The sequence below is a fragment of the Gobio gobio genome (assembly GCF_949357685.1).
Source record: "Gobio gobio genome assembly, chromosome: 21".
NCBI lineage: Eukaryota > Metazoa > Chordata > Actinopteri > Cypriniformes > Gobionidae > Gobio > Gobio gobio.
Genome location: NC_137117.1, coordinates 27,443,979 through 27,465,982, shown reverse-complemented (window position 1 = coordinate 27,465,982; position 22,004 = coordinate 27,443,979). Strand labels below are relative to the sequence as shown.

At 38.2% G+C, this 22,004-nt stretch overlaps 1 protein-coding gene across 3 annotated transcripts in view; it reads right to left on the bottom strand.

Moving 5' to 3' along the window:
* lamb2 (laminin, beta 2 (laminin S)) overlaps positions 1–12,384 on the bottom strand; it is a 59,561-nt gene extending 47,177 nt beyond the window's left edge. Inside the window, exons 1-2 of one of the 3 annotated variants that reach the window (XM_079803089.1) lie at positions 12,190–12,384; positions 11,985–12,056 (exon numbers count right to left, since the gene is read on the bottom strand). In XM_079803089.1, the coding sequence (XP_079659215.1) occupies positions 11,985–12,015 (31 nt within the window). In that variant the 5' untranslated portion in view covers positions 12,016–12,056; positions 12,190–12,384. The remainder of the gene's footprint in view (positions 1–11,984; positions 12,057–12,189) is intronic. The other 2 variants (XM_079803091.1, XM_079803090.1) reach the window with 2 other exon arrangements.
* Positions 12,385–22,004: the final 9,620 nt, after the last annotated feature.

Genomic DNA, 22,004 nt, shown 5'->3' with positions numbered 1-22,004 from the left:
AGATGAGCTATGATAATAAATAGTGACAGCGAGAACACAGTTCATACTGTTGTTGTTATGCTTTTATGATGATTAAACATGTGGCTTGGTTAATTTAGCAGCCTCTCACTCATATATGCAGATTTCATATTATGTCCGAAGGTCTGCTTGAGAAAGCTGCCCTCAGTCAGTGTGTGTGCCACTGCTTCTGCCTTACATGGACAAGCTCTCAGGAATGTGGGAGGACAGCTGGCACGGCAGACATACCTCAGAGCTAACAAAGACCTGCTGTTGCCTTACTGTACTCACTGAGGAGATTTCAAACCAAACACCTCATAGTCAAGGTAGTCAAGGTTGTAGAAATACATAAAAGGCATAACATTCTTGGATGGTGTTGAATAGAAGATACTGATTACAATTACAGTTTTTCTCAGTCGCTTTGGTTTCTTAGATCAGAATTGAAATTCTCAAAACTACCTGTTCAATCTTCACATCACTGTGTCACTTGTGCACATCAAAAAAGCAGTTTCTCATTTCTTTGAACAAGATGCAAATGTGCTTGTACATCCATGCAAATGATTATGTACAATTCTCTGCTGTTTCCTACATTATCAATTGCTTATGTAATGTTTATCAAAATGTATTATAATGGGTCTCTGTTGAATAGTCTTACCCCCCACAACATTTAGGCATTAGTTCATAGCATAAGTCTTTACATGCATAATGGTTGAACAAGTTGTCATAATATGTCAAGCATATTTCTATACATTTCCATTAGACTTTTTTTCTAAAGATATTAGTTGTGATGTGGATTAGAATTTGTGGCCCAACAGACAGGAACGTCAGGAGGTGTCGGAAGACTACACTATGTTCAAATTGTTTGTGTTTTATTTGTGCTATGCAGTGCTGTCTTTTCCTTTCTGTATCGCAATGACATGGTCTGTCAACAAATTACAGTACAAACAGTAAAAGCGTAAATGTGAATCTTGTCCAGTCTCTTGCAACCAAACTCCCTCATACACTAAGGTGTAACCTACAATTTACAATAATTGTCATCAAAAATGTATCCATAGTTTACATCAGAACATCCCTCCAGAGTACACTGTTATATTGACAACACGACTAAGCAATTTGACTGTCTTATCTGTTCACAATGACACAAGGACTTGTCATTCTGATGGCACTGACATGTTCATTGACACAGATATTTACTTTTGAGAGATGAACTAAGGATTTTGAGCAAGAGACTGGCTTTTGCAGGTAATCCATGGTCTTTTGCTATTTGTACGAATTGTTTCATATTGACATGCACTTACTGTTTTGCAAATGTCGAGGAGGAATCGAGAAATGTACCAAAGCAAATGAGAAAAACTGTAATAAATACTGCAAAGTAAACTATGTATGGATGGACAGACGGACGGATGGATGGACAGACAGACGGACGGACGGACGGACGGACTGACGGATAGATAGATAGACAGGCATACAGACAGGCATACAGACAGACAGACAGACAGACAGACAGACAGACAGACAGACAGACAGACAGACAGACAGACAGATAGATAGATAGATAGATAGATAGATAGATAGATAGATAGATAGATAGATAGATAGATAGATAGATAGATAGATAGATAGATAGATAGATAGATAGATAGATAGATAGATAGATAGATAGATAGATAGATAGATAGATAGATAGATAGATAGATAGATAGATAGATAGATAGATAGACATACATGCAGACAGAGACAGACAGACACAGACAGACAGACAGACAGACAGACAGACAGACAGACAGACAGACAGACAGACAGATAGATAGATAGATAGATAGATAGATAGATAGATAGATAGATAGATAGATAGATAGATAGATAGATAGATAGATAGATAGATAGATAGATAGATAGATAGATAGATAGATGATAGATAGATAGATAGATAGATAGATAGATAGATAGATAGATAGATAGATAGATAGATAGATAGATAGATAGATAGATAGATAGATAGATAGATAGATAGATAGATAGATAGATAGATAGATAGATAGCCGACAGATGGATAGATAGATAGATAGATAGATAGATAGATAGATAGATAGATAGATAGATAGATAGATAGATAGATAGATAGATAGATAGATAGATAGATAGATAGATAGATAGATAGATAGATAGATAGATAGATAGATAGATAGATAGATAGATAGCCGACAGATGGACAGACGGATAGATAGATAGATAGATAGATAGATAGATAGACGGACGGACGGACGGACAGACAGACAGACAGACAGACAGACAGACAGACAGACAGACAGACAGACAGACAGACAGACAGACAGATAGATAGATAGATAGATAGATAGATAGATAGATAGATAGATAGATAGATAGATAGATAGATAGATAGATAGATAGATAGATAGATAGATAGATAGATAGATAGATAGATAGATAGATAGATAGAGAGACAGACAGAGAGACAGACAGAGAGACAGACAGAGAGACAGACAGATATATGAATAATATGGGGAGCTGTTATAGGGGCTGCTGCAGTGATCCTGACAAGATTCACGGACTCAGAATAGACAAACTCTCAGTGTGGTACAGTGCAGCCTGTAGTAGGGCAGAGTGTGTTATCTATATCTATGAAAACACAGCCACAACCCACAGTGATTGTGGACCAGCCATATCCCGTGTTGCTTTCTGGTGTACTGTTTGTCCTGCCTGAGCTAATCTCATGGCATGACCCATAGGATGAGACAAACTTACATACATTAAGACTTTCTCTTGCACTTTTTCGCAATTTTTTTCTTCTTCTGAAAATCTAATAAACCTCCCTCCCTCTCTTATCTGCAGTCTTCAGTTTCTGCTGGTCTGGGTTTGGCTCTGTGTGCCAGGTAGGGATTATCACAGCTGGGACTGTCCGCTTTGTTCAAGAGCTCCACTTTTTCATTTTTTTGCATTTCTGCCCGTCTCAGCTTTCAGAGAGGGATTGTTCTCAACCAGGGAAAGCAGAGAATCGCCTCCTTGTGTCTCTAACCCCAGATAGTCATTTTATCTTGGGGACTGTTCATTTGATGGGAGGGGAAAAAGTGACACTAACATGGCACATTGTTCAGCAGCTGAGTGACAGAAAACAGCTGGTCACTTCCTAAATAGGCCATTAGGAAGCACAGAGGCCCCTCTGAAATATTTGTAAGCAAGGTTTTTACACAAATACTGATAAAAGCAGAAGAGCCACTACACAAACTTACACGGGTCAAATGCCAACAGCATTTCAATTTCAGTATGCATTGACCTTTGACATACGGTCCACATTCCTCCACCTGCTGCTGGAGAGTAGAAAATGAGGTAAGAATTATCTAGCGAACTCCTAAATATGTGTCTTTGACCCTCTGTGTGATAAAGCTTCTAAGAACTATATGCATCAGAGATGCGGTACCTGCTATCAAGGGTGTAACCTAAAAGATCGGGGGCAAACGTAAAGGTTTAAGAATGTCATTGAAAACTATACTACTATTCTGAATATTGGGGAACATACTTACTGTCCTCGTATTTACTGTTCCACTAAATTTGATTTCTTGAAAGTGTCCAAATATATCCATATGCTTCATTTTAAAAAGCATATGTATTGGTTAATTGCTTAAAACTAATGTTGCTAAGGTGAATAACCCTGATTATCTCTTCATCACGGCACCTGTTAGTGGGTGGGATATTTTAGGCAGCAAGTGAACATTTTGTCCTCAAAGTTGATGTGTTAGAAGCAGGAAAAATGGGCAAGCGTAAGGATTTGAGCGAGTTTGTCAAAGGCCAAATTGTGATGGCTAGATGACTGGGTCAGAGCATCTCCAATACTGCAGCTCTTGTGGGGTGTTCCCGGTCTGCAGTGGTCAGTGTCTATCAAAAGTGGTCCAAGGAAGGAACAGTGGTGAACCAGTGACAGGGTCATGGGCGGCCAATGCTCATTGATGCACATGGGGAGTGAAGGCTGGCCCGTGTGGTCCTATCAAACAGACAAGCTACTGTAGCTCAGATTGCTCAAGAAGTTAATGCTGGTTCTGATAGAAAGGTGTCTGCATAGCAAAAGGGGGACCAACACAATATTAGGTCATAATGTTATGCCTGATTGGTGTATATGTCATTTTTGAACGTCAGTATGTCAGTTTTATTTAAACATAAACAAGGCTGCATTCATATGATCAAAAATACAGCAAAAATAGCAACATTGTGAAATATTATTATTATAATTTACAATTTTAAATGTCATTTGTTCCAAAGCTGGATTTTCAGCATCATTACTCCAGTCTTCAGTGTCACATGATCCTTCAGAAATCACTCAATATGCTGATTTGCTGCTTCTGATTATTATTAATGTTGAAAACAGTTGTGCTGCTTAATGTTTTTGTGAAAACTGTGGATTTTTGATGAATATAAAGTTCAAAAGGACAGCCTTTACTTGAAATAAAAATATTTTGTAATATTATACGTGTCTTTACCGTCACTTTTGATCAATTGAATGCATCCTTGTTGAATAAAAGTATAAATTTCTTACAAAAAAAATCTTACTGACCTCAAACCTTTAAATGGTAGAATATATACTCAAATACACAAACAATTAAAATAATAATTATGTATTTTAAATATTATACTGGTTTTAACAAATCAAGAAAACAATGCATCCCCAATGCAAAGACATTCATACATTTTTAGGTGTGGCTTGAGAGACTAAATACTTTTTGTGGCCATTGTGTGTGACAAAAGCAAACAAGGGCAGACATAAATGGTGTGACAGTAAAATCACCACTGTTTCAATTTCCTCACAGTTCTGACCACTGTCACAGCCTGAGCTAGACTTGACAGTAATGATGATGCAGCTTTCAGATGCCCTTGTGGGCAAATGTGAAATATAGAGAATACATGTGGATACAGGATGTTGCTGCTGGTAATCTTGCTCCCTTGTCACGGAGTTTATTTTGGCACTGTGAGTCTAGTTAGTCTGACGAGAGGTGTCTGCTATTTGGAGCCCACTGCCCAGTCTCAAAGTCTGCTCTCTCCTCTAACCCTAGTGCTATTTCCAGCTCCCGTCATATCTAGCTCCTCTCCATTCACACATCCACATACACCTCTCCTAAAGTCTCCTTCCTCAGCTCCTATGGCTCTTCCTATGACCAAAACAGTTGAAGCCCTGACAGATTCATTACATTAGATGAACTGATGACACCAATGAGAGATTTCCTTTTAGAATTACAGACAATCAGCCTTTAGATGCTTGTTTTTTAAGTGTTTGAGTTTAAATTGAATACATAGACCTTTTGTCAATAAGACTGCTGGGAATGTTCCTGCCCTACTCTCATCCGACATTAACAAAGTGTGCCAAAAATGTATAATAAAAAAACATACATTCCAAACAATCTAACCACATTCAAAGGTTTAACATCATAGGTTTTTATGTGATCTGTAAGCTACACCTTTCAAAAGTTTGGGGTCAGTACAATTTTTATTTTTAAATAAGTTAATACTAGTTGGCAATCCATTAAATTGATTAAAAGTGACAGTAAAAACATAATGTTATGAAATATTTCTAAAAACTTTCTATTCACCAAAGAATCCTGATCACAGTTTCCGCAAAAATATTAAGCAGCACAACTTTTCAACGTTGATAATAATACAAAATGTTTCTTAAGCAGCAAATCAGCATATTAGAATGATTTCTGAAGGATCATGTGACACTGAAGACTGGAGTAATGAAGCTGAAAATTCAGCTTTGATCACAGGCATGTTCAAATATAAGTTCAATTGTATTTAAAGCTGCAGTCCGTAACTTTTTGCGCTCTAGCGGTTAATAAACAGAACTGTACGCGTCTTGCGGAAGGACATCGCAGCCGGAGCTACTTCTCTCTGTTTATGTCTATGGCGAGTCACGCAGGGACTGTGCTCCTCCGCAGCGGTTCCTACCAGTCTGGTTTGAAATAGTCCCAGTGTAAACACTTATTATAAGTGTACAATAATGATTCAGGGTAAGACAAAAACACGGTTTGGAAAATGGATTCATGTTGTACATTCTCATTATATATTTTTGTGTAAATCTTGAAATCAAAAAAAGTTACGGACAGCAGCTTTAAATTGTAATAATATTTCACAATATACTGTTTTTATTGTATTTTTGAACAAGTAAATGCATAATAAGCAAGAGACAATTTTTCAAAAACATTTAAAAATCTTATTGACCTCAAACTTTTGACCAGCAGTGTAAAAATATGTGAACTGGCCTGTTAATTGCAAAAAAAAAGCTTTCCTTAGTTCTGAACGGTTGAACAGCCCTCAAAGAAAGCCTCCACATAGTTTAAAGATGATTGATTTCTATTAACTAGCAGTTCTCCTTTGTCATTACGTCCCTGCAAGAGTGCTGCTAAATAAGGTTTTAAATTGAACCTTGTGTTACTGAATTATAAGTTGAAATGTTCGTTGCTGGAGCTTTTCCAGCTCATTGAAGAGGAGGCAGGTACTCCGGGGAAAACTGGTACAGCATAAATTATAATGTTTCTGCACAAATTGCCTTGACCTGTGTGAGAGATGAGATCATTCTTCATTCCCCTCAGGACAGCCTGCTAAAATACTTCATATCCTGACAATCACATATGGAGGTATATACAGCTGTGACACATACGTATCCACATCTGGAGCGTGAGATTTGTTATGAATCAGGTCAAAGGACTGAGAAAGTGTGAGAAAGGTGAGAAAAGTGGTTCAATCTGTGAATGAATCATTCTTTGGAGTCGACTCTTTTCAATAAATCCAGATCACAAAACAAATCTGAATGATTTGTTCAGAAGAAAAACTTATATGCTGTTATCATGGCCTTTTTGAAGCTCTAGAGCAGGGTTCCTCAAATCTTACCCTGGAGGTCCAATGCGCTGCAGAGTTTAGCTCCAACCATAATCAAACACACCTGAACATGCTAATCAATGTCTTCAGGTTCATTAGAAAACTACAGGTAGGTGAGTTTGATTAGGGTTGGAGCTAAACTCTGCAGCGCATTGGACCTCCAGGGTAAGATTTGAGGAACTGTGCTCTAGAGCATGGAAAAGAGTGACAAGAAGAAGTAAAAATCATCATGCGGGTTTGGAACAATGAGGGTGAGAAAAATGTAACTATTCCTTCAACAACAGAACTTTTTATTTTTCATTTATTCTCTCAAGTTGCCATGTGCATTTGATAATATACAGCCGTATTAGCAGTGATATAAAGTTTGTTTCTTCGGTTGTTGTGGTGTTGATTCACATTGTTTCTAGATTATTGTGCAGAGTGGTTCGATGCATTTTAAATAATTGAGAAAAGTTTTATTGGCACAAAATGACCAGCTAACATCATTTCACTAATAATATCATCATTACATGGGAAAGAGAACAAGTAGGTAAATCACTCTATCATTCTGTTAGGATTATAAGAGCAGACTGACTGCTATAAAAGGAGAGAAGAAGTTCTTCCAATCATTGTGTTCTTGTGTTAGCAATGGTTACCTCCAAAGAAAGATTGTGCATCATCACTTTGCATGAAAATGGCCTCACATCCCAGGAAATTGCAAAGAATATTGCACATGAAAAAACATTTACCGGTTCATCAAGAACTTCAAGGAGAGAGGTTCAACTGCAGTGAAGAAGGCTTCAGGATGTCCCAAAGTGTCCAGCAAGCACATTGGATTATCTCCTGAGGAGTCAGCTACGGAATCGTGTCACCACCAGAGATTGTTCAATATTGGCATCAGGTGGGTGTGAGTGCATTTGCACGCACAGTGAGGCCAAGACTTTGGGACAAAGGCCTGGTGTCAAAGAGGACAGCAAAGAAGCCACTTCTCTCCAAGAAAAACATCAAGGACAGACGGAAATTCTGCAGGAAGTACAAAGATTGGACAGCAGAAGACCCCTATTTTCTCTGATGAAGCCCCCTTCCGACTGATTGGAACATCTGAAAAATTGGTTGTTCGGAGAAGAAAAGGTTAATGCTACCATGAGTCCAGTGTCGGGCCTACAGTGAAACATCCTGAGACCACCCATGTGTGGGGTAGCTTTTCATCCAAGGGACAGGGCTCTCTCACAATCCTGCCCAAAACACTGCCATGAAAAAAGACTGCTATCTAAACGTCCTGCAAGAGCAACTTCTTCCAACGATCCAGGAGCAATTTGGTGATGATCTGTGCATTTTCCAACATGATGGAGCACCATGTCAGACGGCAGGAGTGATAATGAAGTAGCTCTGAGATCATTACATTGAAATTTGGGATCCATGGCCAGGCACACTTCCCAGATCTTAATCCTATAGGGAACCTGTGGTCAATCCTCAAAAGGTGAGTGGACAAGCAGAAATCCATAAATTGTGAAGAACTCCGAGCACTAATGAGGCAAGAATAAATAACCATCAGTCAGATTTTGGCCTGATATCCAGCATGCCAGAGCAAATTACAGAGGATATGAAGAAGAAGGGTCAACACTGTAAACACTGACTGTTTGCATATATTGAATGTTTTTGCAAATAAAAGCCTTTTAAAACTTATGAAACAGTATACCATAGAAACATGTAATCTACAAATACTGAAGCAGCAAACTTTGCGAAAGTCACTGCCAACACTTTTGGCCATGGCTGTACAATCTGACGCTTCTCTCTTTAGAAATTTCTTTCCCCATGCAGGGCGGAAATCTTATTCAACTCAACTTGCATAAACAGACACGTTTCTTTGCCTTTTATTTCACCACTGCTCCACCCCCTGCATTAGTCCTTTCTTCGATTTTCCCTCCTCCACCTCAAAGCTCTATCACAGTGTCGTATTGCCCCATTGTTACGGAGTTCAGGGTTCTGCGGTGCTAATCAGTGGCAGCATTCAAGCGGCTCTATGGATCACAGCCACCGTCCTGAATGTGCCGACCTCTACCTGTGTCCCCATCACACAGCTGCACACTGGGTGATGTATGATCTCGGCACACATCAGAGGAATGAAAAAAGTCACAAGGCAAACAAGCAGAAGAAAGAGATTAATAGCAGGAGAGCCAAAAGGGATTTTTGCAGTTTCATCTCCTCCACATTGCACCAAAGCTTTGCCTTTAGATGAAACTTATGAACAAAGGTTCCTTAGGGCTTTTCATGTTCTTTTCATCAAGGCTTTCCTTTTATTTCATTTTCCTTTTTCTGAAGAAACAGCTTGACTGGATTATTTCATGATTTTTGATGGAGTTTTAGAGTCCTCTGGTTAACACAAATGATAAATTCTATACATTTTAAAGTGCTTTATACACTCAAAAAAAAAAAAAGGTACTATATGGCACTAAAAGTGGTTCTTGGTTGTAATCATAGGGGAACCACTTTTGGTGCTATATAGCACCATATCTTAACATGTTCTATATATGATAGCGGTGCTATAGCACCTCAGCCAAAGAACTGGTGAAGAACCGGTGAAGAACCACTGAAGCACCAAGATTGGGGCTATACAGCACTTAAAGAGGTTCCCCTATGATTACGAGCCAAGAACCACTTTTAGTGCCATATAGCACCTTTTTTTTAAGTATATATATATATATATATATATATATATATATATATATATATATATATATATATATATATATATATATATATATATATATATATATAGCCTATATAGCCTATATATGAAGACTTCAGGTGCAAAGTCCATCTGACGTTTTTCTTTAAAATAAGCATTTTTAGAGGCTTTTGCATCTGAACTCTTCATATCTGTGGGACAACTCTACCCACAATCCACTTAAATTAACTTGGTCTTCATTAACAAGTAACTTCAACTGTCTGTGAACAATGTTGTGGCAGTCACACAATCCGTGAACAGTTCAATGGCCTTTAAATTAAGCTCCGAAAGGCAGTAGACGATAAATGTGACAGGAACTAAATAAGAGCATCTCCTCATCAGCTGTCTGCCTCCTACTTTCATTAGAGGCTCACCAAAAATAACACTCCCACTGCTCTGCCTCTGACACCTCCACATTCTCTCCAGCTTTATCAATCCTCTCAGACACAGAGGCTCCTACTGAGCCCTGCGGCCCATCACCTACACAAAACTTACAGCGGAGGACAGCTGGACAGTAACGCTAAATGATAAAGAAAGACATGGAACACTGTAAATGCACTGAGGACACAGTGTTTAATGGTTGATGTCTGGGGTATATATGGAAACAAGACTGTGACTCTAAGGAGTATGTGCAATTCCTCTAATTGGATCTTAACCTTATTGTGGATTCTTTAAAATGCCCAAGGAATCAAATTTTCCTTAAATATTTTAAAATAAGATGAAACGTTCTGATGTCTGACAGATGTTTCATCCATTCACCGCATTATTTGCTTATTAGGTGATGAGAAACTTGACTTCCCAAATCACAGTGAGGTAATAAGGAGAAAGCTGGATAATTGCTATTGTACCAGATTTAGATTGAACACCAGAAGAAGGAAAGACAACAGTAAAATGTGAAGGAAGTCTGTCAAAGCGTGTGCTGAAACAGGGCTCCCAACTTTATCATTGGCAAATTATTAAATACTTTTATTCAAATAGCTAATAAAACTATTAGTCTATAATGAATTTATCAAATTGTATAATACCAATAAATCATTTTCATGATCTACAAAGAATCTTGCAAGGATTTATTTCATTCACTTTTATTTTGTTATTTCTAATCACAATCCCACTGAAGGTCATTCAAATAATAGCAAATTCCCAGTTGCAAAACCCTGGATTAGTGAAAGAAAAGGTTGAGAAAAAGGAATGTGAAGGTCAGTATACTCGACTGAGCAGATTTAGTGTCATTTCCAAAAGGTGCGCCTAATTCATCAAAGAACAATCAAGGATGCATATATTTGATTAACGCTATTATAAAGATGACAGAACCTGAGTTCAATTCAATGAGTGAAGAACTGTCATTCATTAATCCAATACACATGGCCTCTCTGTAACCTGCTGACCTCTTGTTTCCCTTTTAGTATGCCCGTAAATTTGTCTCAACTTGAACTAGACAGACAGAGGAAATAAGCAAATAAGCTAATTGGGCGCCGGAGGGGGGTAATAACATGGTCTGGAGACCTTTGGCTTTGAAAAAGAGCCTCCCTTCAGAATCAGTGATAGTGTGGAGCATCACAAGTCAAATGAGCCGAGTCTACGGAGACATCAATAGAGTAGACTTCAATAATATAAACAGGTGCAAAGGATTCATGGGTCTTGTGTGGGGTCAGGCACAAAGACATATGGTGAATGATTAAACTTGGCCATACACATCTAAATGCAAAGAATGTATGAGTTCCTACATACATACGCTCTAAAAAATGCTAGGTTGTTTCAACCCATGTTTGGGTCACATATGGACAAACCCAACCGTTGGTTTTAATTTGTTACAATTTTAAACCCAACGTGTTGTTTATTTATGCTTTTTTTTTTTTTTTTTTTTTTTTTACATTTTTAAACCCAACAGTTGGGTTTGTCCATATGTGACCCAAACATGGATTGAAACAACCCAGCATTTTTTAGTGTGTAAGAGAGGTATTAGACCTATGCTTAAGGTTAATACTTCTGGCCCAAAAAGTAGATCTAAACATAATTTCAGTACATAATGTCTATCAGTCTGGCCCACTATGAGTGGCAAATAGGCTATGAAACACATATATCAATGTATGGAAAAAGCAAAAGAGGTTTTCAAATGCCAAAGTTTATAGCCTAATATAGTAGCTAATAATCTCTGAAAAAACAGCTGTCTCAAAAGGGGTATAGAGAAAACAAAACACTAATTTCATAATGCATTTAACATCTGTACAAAACTTATTTACATACATTGTAAATTAAAGTATTAAGTACTAATAATGGATGAAGATAAGATATTAGGCTACGTGTAACTACATTATTGACACTCTTGCTCTAATAACAGTACAAAATACAAAACAGCATATAATAAAGAATATGATTCTCTAAGTCAAGCTACACTCACCACAGATGAACAGTAAGAGAAGCGCGCGCATGGTGCGCTTTATGATGAGCTCCCTTCAGCTGCCGCGCGCCTCTGAAATATGAAAATCACTAATGAGCTGCTGTCACACAACTTCACCTTACTTTCACATGAAAATCTTCAGTAACATTAGAAATAAAACGCAAACGTACGCATTTCTTTAATAATGTTGGAAGCGAGTACTCACATGTTTACCGTGATATTGTCGGTGGTCAAGCTGTTCTTTAAGCCAATGAGACTTTGAGCGATATCAGAGTCAGACGGACTTTCTGAAGTCCTGTTACAGTTGTGGAAATGACTGATGGAAAACATGCGCTGGAGTCAAGAGATTCCCGCCAATCGTAAAGCGCAACGGTCCTCAGGGAATTTTACTCAGTGGCTTAGAAAAAAAATAATCCACTACTTGTTTTCCGGAGCGCCCAGGCCTGTACGTGAACGCGCGCAGTCGAACAGGAATGCGCGCGCTCCTCAAAACTGAATCAAAAAGACTCTCACAATAAACAATTAACTTACACACTACTGTATTCCTTTTTAAAATGTGTTAAGGAAAGTTACAGTCTAGATACTCATGTTAAAGATTGTCTGGTTATGTGAAATTGCTCACAAAATGATTGTATTAGTAAATTTTCAACCAGTGATTTTCAAGCCAGCTCCCCAGTAACAGGATACGTTTACTGATGTTATTTATTAAACATCTTTTTCTTATGAAATGTACAATATAAGACTAATCAGGAGAAGACAGTCAAAAGGAATTAAAAATATAGTGTAAAAAACGAATATGTGTTTAAGTAGTATGATATGAATCAATGCTCGAGGGTCAACTAAAGCCATGCACTGATCCAAACACAGACAGGATTACTCACATAAATCATTAACATCCTGCCTAACAGTAACAGACACAGAAAGGCTGACGCAAAGGTAAAGAAATAAATGGGCACAACTTTAAAGGTTCAATATATTAGTAAATATTAAAACAAATCTGAACTATGCATTAGAATCATAAACATGAGGGCTGACTTTATGTCCCAGTCTGTTGCATGTTTTCTACCATCTCTATCGCCCCCTCCTGTAGATCAGATGTAATTCAAACATAGATGTGTCTGTTCCCTTTCAAAAGCTACACTCAATGCTGCATAAGCTTATGCAACTGGGAAATGTCTTTGACATAACCAGCTGTGAAAATAGTGTGAAAACACGTCAATGAAATTGACCCGGAGGTATTTATAGCCTCGGCCGGTGACGTCATAGGCGCACCTCCCAGCCAACATTTATATGTGGGGCCCATATGGGTATGAAATGGGCTGAAAAATGGGCCCCATATGGGATTGTCCGCGGGTTCCATAATGGCCCCATGTTAGTTGCCCACATGGATTTCATATAGGATGGCACTTGCCACTAGGTGGGACCCAAGTGGGCAACATGCACAAGACCCATCTCGGTCCCAGCTTTAACCCAGACAAAATTTATATATGGGGCCCATGTGGGTATGAAATGGGCTGAAAAATGGGCTCAATATGGGATTGTCCGCGGGTTCCATAATGGCCCCATGTTAGTTGCCCACATGGATTTCATATAGGATGACACTTGCCACTAGGTGGGACCCAAGTGGGCAACATACAGAAGACCCATCTCGGTCCCAGCTTTAACCCAGACAAAATTTATATGTGGGGCCCATGTGGGTATGAAATGGGCTGAAAAATGGGCTCAATATGGGATTGTCCGCGGGTTCCATAATGGCCCCATGTTAGTTGCCCACATGGATTTCATATAGGATGACACTTGCCACTAGGTGGGACCCAAGTGGGCAACATACAGAAGACCCATCTCGGTCCCAGCTTTAACCCAGACAAAATTTATATATGGGGCCCATGTGGGTATGAAATGGGCTGAAAAATGGGCTCAATATGGGATTGTCCGCGGGTTCCATAATGGCCCCATGTTAGTTGCCCACATGGATTTCATATAGGATGACACTTGCCACTAGGTGGGACCCAAGTGGGCAACATACAGAAGACCCATCTCGGTCCCAGCTTTAACCCAGACAAAATTTATATGTGGGGCCCATGTGGGTATGAAATGGGCTGAAAAATGGGCTCAATATGGGATTGTCCGCGGGTTCCATAATGGCCCCATGTTAGTTGCCCACATGGATTTCATATAGGATGACACTTGCCACTAGGTGGGACCCAAGTGGGCAACATACAGAAGACCCATCTCGGTCCCAGCTTTAACCCAGACAAAATTTATATGTGGGGCCCATGTGGGTTTGAAATGGGCTGAAAAATGGGCTCAATATGGGATTGTCCGCGGGTTCCATAATGGCCCCATATTACTTGCCCACATAGATTTCATATAAGATGACACTTGCCACTAGGTGGGACCCAAGTGGGCAACATACAGAAGACCCATCTCAGTCCCAGCTTTAGGTTTTATGTGGGTACTACATGGTTCCTATATGGGCTGAAATACGGGCTGTAAGTGGGTTTGTCCACGGGTTCCATGTTGGCCCCAGCAACTTGTTCATGTGGGTTTTAAGCAGGATTTCACAGGGCTTTAGGTGGGGCACAACTAGGGATCATACGCATGGGGCCCCATTAAGGATCATCTGGGTTCCATCTAAATGAGTAGCAACACCACACAAATACATTTTAAAGCATTAGAGCACACAGTGAGATTAAAAGTTTTTCAAATATCAATTTTATTGAAACTACCAATCACATTATGCTATATTCTGACATTTGCGGAGACAATATTTAAGCTGTTTGAAGAGTATCTTTTTAAAGGTATATACCTAATTTTTAAATAATTGTAATAATTAAAGTTAATACACATTTTGAACCTGTATTTAAACAATCTTTACTCAAAGCTTTGGGCATTTGAACAGGATATACAGTGAATTAGTGTTGTCAAAAGTACAGACCGCAATACCAAGTCGGTACTGAAATTAAAAAAAAAATTGACGCTTTGAGCACTGTTGATCAGAATCGTAAATAACTCTGATTGCCCATTGTGCTCACACGCTCATCAAATGTGATTGGCTACAATGACCAGCGCTTCAAAAACATGTTGTTAATATAAATCAATTATGCTTTTCACTGAGCGCTTAAACAGATACACACGGGAGTGTTTGAATGCAGGTGCCTATCAACCTACCGGTCCGCTGGTTGATGCCTGCTTGTGCTTTCAAATGCTCCCGCTTTGAAAACACTTTCAAACACTTCTTTCTGCTTTCAAACGCTCCCGTGCGTTGATCATTGTATCCAATCACAGACACATCCAATGAGCGTGTGAGCACAATGGCCAGTCAGGTGTTTACGATTACAGCTCAACAGCGTTCATAGCAGCATTTTTAACATTTCAGTACCGACTTGGTATCGCAGTCGGTACTTTTGAGAACACTAAAATACATACAGTGGGGACAATTACAAGCAGCAGCCACTATACATTTTTCAGTACTGCTTACACTGTAGACAGTCATTTGTGCATTCTAGACACCCTCAGTCCTCCTCCGTCTCTTGTCCCAGTGAACCATTTTGAGAGTTCCCACTCAGCTTCTTGCCGGTTGATCTTTGACATCACCAGTGCAGTCTTTTTGAGAGCCTCTGCAAAACAATTTGTTTTTTAGATATAGCTATACAATATAACATTAAAAATTTCACTTTTTTGCTTGGTTTAATCAGGGTAATATTAAAAATGGTGCTAAATCTGACTAAATGTTATTTTCTGCAGTCGATTTAAAATGTTTAATCTGAATGTAAAAACTGTTTGAATTAGGGCTGTCAAGCAATTACATTTTTTAATCTAATTAATCACATAAAATTTGCCTGAGAAGTTAGTCCAAAAATATAATTTAAAGTAATCAAATAGAAATATTTTTGGGTGAACTTTACTGTTTGTTTTTATTCATATTGAAATATGAAATTATACTCTAAATAATAAACTAAATGTCTAATGGAGTAAGTCATTGAGTCATTCATTCGATTCGCTCAAATGTGAACGCAACACAGACCCGGGTGGGCAAGAAAAGTAACCTGCGCATGCGTTTTATCAGATGATGTTGTATTTAATTCAATAAAACACATGTAAGGGATGATGGTGTTGATGATTTACCTTGGATACGAGAGTGAGTCTGCAGTGTATGTGTATTCGCACACAGCACCGGCAGGAACATCGCGCTCTGACACGGACAGTGTAAAAACGCCCAGAGACTGAAACATTTTTGCCCTATATCTTGCATTTTAGGCACACCGTTTTCTTAGGCCTTTTATAGAATTGCATTCTATAGGGTTCATTACGCAGTCAGTTGTTGCCCTGCATCATATTTTTCATGACCTAAGTAGGGGCGGGGCAAGTGCGCTAAATGCGTTAATAATTTTAACGCGTTATTTTTTACCGTAAGTAAATAATCAAAATGTACGCGTTAAATCGACACCCCTAGTTTGAATGAATGATTTAATGACTCACTAAAATACACGTTTCATTACTTTTTTTAACAAATCTCTTGTCGCCACCTACGGGTGTAACAATGTGACAATTTTTATTTTAAGTGTCAAGTTCCTTTCAAAAGGTGATTTACTTGCTACTGTAGACAGTGTTTATATCTAAACCATAAACTTTTTACTTCTGTGATCATTTGAATAATTGTAACACAGAAATAACAATAGTGTGGTTAAAAAGACCTGAATATTAAGTCTGCATTTTAAAACAAAGGAGGATGGTTAGTATGCAGACCTGCAAACTCAGAGTAAAAAAGGTGACAGTGGGGGGTGGGGGGTGCGTGCCCCTGGCTCGATTTTTTTTTTTGTGATTTTAATATGCAAATTACACATTTCTGAGCGTGACTTAAAGTGAATGACATTTAATATTTTAAAAATAATTTTATTTACAACAAAGAAACGCCTGCAACTCAGGGAAGTGTTGTGACGCATGACACAAATAAAAAGAAAAGACTGACATTAGGGGTGTAACGGTACACAAAACTGACGGTTCGGTACCTTGGTTTAGAAATCACGGTTCGGTACGAGTTCGGTACAGCAGTTTTACAAAATTGCTTTTTATTTATTTTTATATTTAACAGTGGTTTACTGAAGAAGAAAAAGTGTCTGTCCTTGAATTAATTCAATCATATCTAAAAGTTTATTGAAGACATTTCTGTAAACTATATAGGGAGCCCTTACTTGCACACTAATATTAAAGGTCCCGTTTTTCGTGTTTTTTTTAAAGCTTTGATTGTGTTTACAGTGTGCAATATAACATGTGTTCATGTTTCGCATGTAAAAAAACAGTATTTTTCACAATATTTACTTATCTGTATACCGCTGTTTTCACTGTCCTCAAAACGGCTTGAAAGATTTCCCTGTTCTATGAAGTCCCTCCTTCAGAAATACGTAACGAGTTCTGATTGTGCCAGCGGTTCCCGTGTTGTGATTCGACAGCAGCTTAGCGCACGCAGAGCGCACGTTACCGGAAAGGTCACGCCTCTCACCATAACGGGGATGCATGCGCTCAATGATCTCTAAGTACGGCGTCCCTGGGAAAGCCAAACAAAGGTGACTTGACTCCGGGATGAAAATAACAGCGTCTCGACGACATGGCGACAAACATTATACAAACGCAACCGAACGCAACACTTCCTCTTCTCCACGCGGGAGCAACAAGACCACGCCCCCTTTTTCGCGTACTCTTGTGGGCGGAGGTTAGTCGACAAACTGCTCTACTGACGTAATTAAAGCAGGATGTACAGGGATGTAGTCCCAACCGGCCGTTCGCTGGAGGCTTTGAAAGGGAACTTCTGTTAAATAAAATATCTCGCTTGGCATTGAACTTTGAGCTTTATAATTTTACAGGTATTATATATTAGGGATGCACGATATATCGGCAACATATCGTTATCGGCCGATAAATGATTATTTTTGATGTTATCGTTATCGGTCCAATAAGAAAATTTGACCGATATAGTCAAGCCGATAGATAATGTATTATTTCCTTCAGCTGAGACGGACGCGCTGTCCACCATGATGGGTTTGAATTGCTCTAAATATGTTTGGAATCACTTCGAAAAGGAAAATACAGTTATGTGCAACATGTGCAGCGCAAGTCTTCTATAATCTACATAAAATGATAATGAGAATAGAATAGGCTGTAAAAGAGCGTTGTGTTTCAGCGCGTTTGTTGAGGGAAGAGCGCGCCCACGGAGTTACACCTTCATGACGAGCACAGTCAAGTTCGCTTGTGCATTCACAGCCTTTTGTGCCATTGTAAGTTGTAATATTATATTTATTATTTTGTGTATATAATCCCATATAGGATGCGTTTGGTTGAGTTCATTAACGATGCAGTAAAGAAATGCACAGCATTAATAACTACTGGGACTGTCCTATACATAACACTGCAATGAGAATATTTCTGTTATAAAACGTAGTGAATTCTCTGGGTTTAGTTGTTTTTCAGCGCGCTGTTGTGGGAAGCGTCAACAACGCATTCTGACCAGCACAGTCAAGTTCGCTTGTGCATTCGCGTCATTTTAAGCATATGTAAGTCGTAATATTACGTTTTTGTAGTATAAACATCTGATTAAAGTCATATAGGATGTGTTTCGTTAAGTCAATAACCCGCAGTGCTTCACTGTACCGGTGATCATCTTCAGTTTCAGCACGCTCTCAAACAGGGGAAGAGCATCCACAGGAGTTATAACCCTTCACCTATGCGTGATTTTGTGCTAATATAAGTTGTAATATTATATTTATTTTGTATAAATATCTGATTGTTCTCATATATGATGCGTTTAGTTGTTAATTAAACTTCTAAGCGCTTCAGTTTATGGTTGTTCGTTCATTCTCTCCAGCTTCAGCGCGCTCTCAAACAGCAACATTATTCCTAATATACTAGACTAATATTACAGATGTTTACTATTACTGTAATATTAAACATATTTTTTTTTTCAAAAACACAGAAGCATTATTTTTTATAATTCGCACTTTTATTGTTCTCGTATCATTTCCATCAACAATATGGTTTGATTAAAACCATTTCTTTATCGTCTGTGCGGAGGTTATTTCATGCACTTGCATTCTGATTCTTTATTATGCAGCCTAAGTAATGCTGTTCAATTACTTGTTTGCATTATTTAGGTATATTATTTTTATTTTTTAGACAATACAATTTTTGGTAACATTTTAGAAATAAGGTCTCATTTTATTAATGCATTAACTATCATGAACAAACAGAGAGCAATAACCTTTGTTTCTTTTAGTAATAAAATGTTTGTGTTTTGTAACAGTCCATTCACAGTTCATACCTAATGTTAAAAGACACAACTTTGGGTCTGAATATGTTGAGATTAACATGAACTAATATTAATAAATCCTGTTGAAGTATTGTTCATTCATTGTTGGTTAACTAATACTAACAAAAATTAAACCTTATTGTAAAGTGTTAAAAAAAAAATTTGGCCATAGGAGTGTAAAATTAATTTGAAAAGGTAAGGAATCTCACACTGGTTCAAATAGGCTACTGTAGTGTATAGGTTTGATTTATGTTGAAGTGTTTGGGACATGGCTTTTAATGGTGAGCCTTTTGTTTTTGTAATCAGGCTCTCAGAGTTTATTAAAATTTGTATTTAGATTTATCGGCCAATATATCGGTTATCGGCTTTCAAATATTAAGAATTATCGGTTATCGGTATCGGCCAAAATGTTCATATCGGTGCATCCCTATTATATATGCTCTAACAGCAACATTACACACTAACTAAAGTTTGAACAATGGGATCACGAAGAACAGGACCTTTAAAGGTTAACAACAGAGCCAAAACTATTAGCCTAAATTCAGTTGCTATTTATTTTTAGGTATAATAATCAACACTCAAATAACACATTGTATGCAAACATGTAAACTTCGCATAAGGCAGTTTTTGCATTAACTTCTAAATCGAATTGTAAAATTGTTTTTCATCCAATTCATTGTTGAAATATAATAATTTATACAGTGTCTGTCATTTTCATGACAGGTTTATTTAACATGCTTGAAATAATCAAGACATCACTAACAGGTAAAGTAGAATATAATGAATAAATAGGCTAATATAGTGCATATATTTATTGAAAGAGTTGATTTCTCCAGTGAATTAAATTCTGTGGACACTGAATGACTGCCTGAGGTAAATGTGATGCTAACATTACATGACAAGATGGGCATTCATGTTTATTGGTCAGTGATCAGTCACACCACATCGAGCGTCAAAATGGCATTTATCGTTTGAATTTCGTGGTAAAATGGACTGAATACTTAATATGTTCGTGTGGAAACTCGAAATTGAAGTGTGTTCTGCGCTTAAAACAAGCCGACTGTGAACTGTTAAAGATTGCATTCGGAAACAGTTCGGTAACGTTACACGCTTGTGACATAACGCACACATCAACCTGATCACTTTATTTCGTTTATTTCTACTGGCAGTGAAAACGCAGATATGAATGTTAGCTGTACAACGAATCGTTGTCATTTCGGAAAAAATATTGTGTGGGTGTTTGAAGCGAGATCACAATAATTTAACAATTAATCAGTAGCTCTATTTTCTGATAATATATGTGGCTCTGTACATTTCTGATATGTAGAACTATTACACTTATTTCTAAATCCTAACTACACATTGTATTATGTTAATTGTGTAAAATCTAATTAAGTAAGTACATTTAAAGGAACACTCCACCGTTTTTAGAAATAGGGCTTACGGTATTCAACATCTTTCCTACATTTAGATATGTGGGCAAATGCATTTTTGTCTCAGTGCATGCATTGTTTTAGTTTGGCAGGGTCGCCGCTAGCTTAGCTTAGCATAATGAATGGAATCCTATGTTGCCAGCTAGCATGTCCTGAGTAAACATGATAAAAAAAACCCCAACCTAATTACTTCTTGTGGCCTGCATATTCACAACGAGTACAAACAGCGATGCAGATTAAGACTAGGCGATTTCCTAGGCGGGGTGCGTGTCCCAAAACCATAGTTGCTAACCTGTTAGCAACTTAGGTCGTTGGCAATGGGAAATTGCATTGCAACCAACAAAGTTGCTAACTTAGTTAGCAACTATGGTTTTGGGAAACGCACCCCAGATATTGACTTGGGACTATATTATGGGGAAGCACAGGCGAAGCACTGCTACTTGGGCGCAGAGATATCACACAACACATGAAATCCCCAAACTTCCGTGAATAGTAGGTGGCTATTTTTCATACAGTACATGAATGGCGATGAACATGGCTGATTTTGTTAGAGACGAAGAGGGTTACTTAGAAAGTCAAGATCCAGAACCATAGCTTGAGTTTTCAGAAGAGGAGCTACGCCTGCGTGCTTTGGAAATAGAATGACAAGAGGAGGAAGTTGCGATCGCTCAACAGCCGGAGGACGTGAGGAGGATTTTTCCGGTGTGATAAAGTGAACTGGAAAAAACTGCATCGCTATTTGTACTCATTGTGTATACGCAGGCCACAAGAAGTAATTAGGTGTTTTTTTTGATCACTTTTACTCAGGACATGCTACCTGGCAACATAGGATTCCATTCATTATGCTAAGCTAAGCTAGCAGCGACCCTGCCAAACTAAAACAATGCATGCACGGAGACAAAAATGCATTTGCCCACATATCTAAATGTAGGAAAGATGTTGAATAAGCCCCATTTCTAAAAACGATGGAGTGTTCCTTTAATTAAATTAAGTAAAATCAAAACACCTCACATATCACAAAAGGTTAATGAATCCATTCCATACCATAAGTGATAGTGCAACAGTGCTCCATGCAGTGTAGCAGATGAAGAACAATCCTCCACCAAATCGCCATTAATCAGCGGAATCCCCGGTCAATCTGGGGTGGGGTCGGCTGACAAGTCCTTAAAAAGAAATGTATTGAAAAATACAACAAAATGTATTGAAATTCTAACAACATTTGCCATTATAAAACATTCAGACAACATGAACAAATGGTGAACTTTGAGACTTAGTTTGTATACA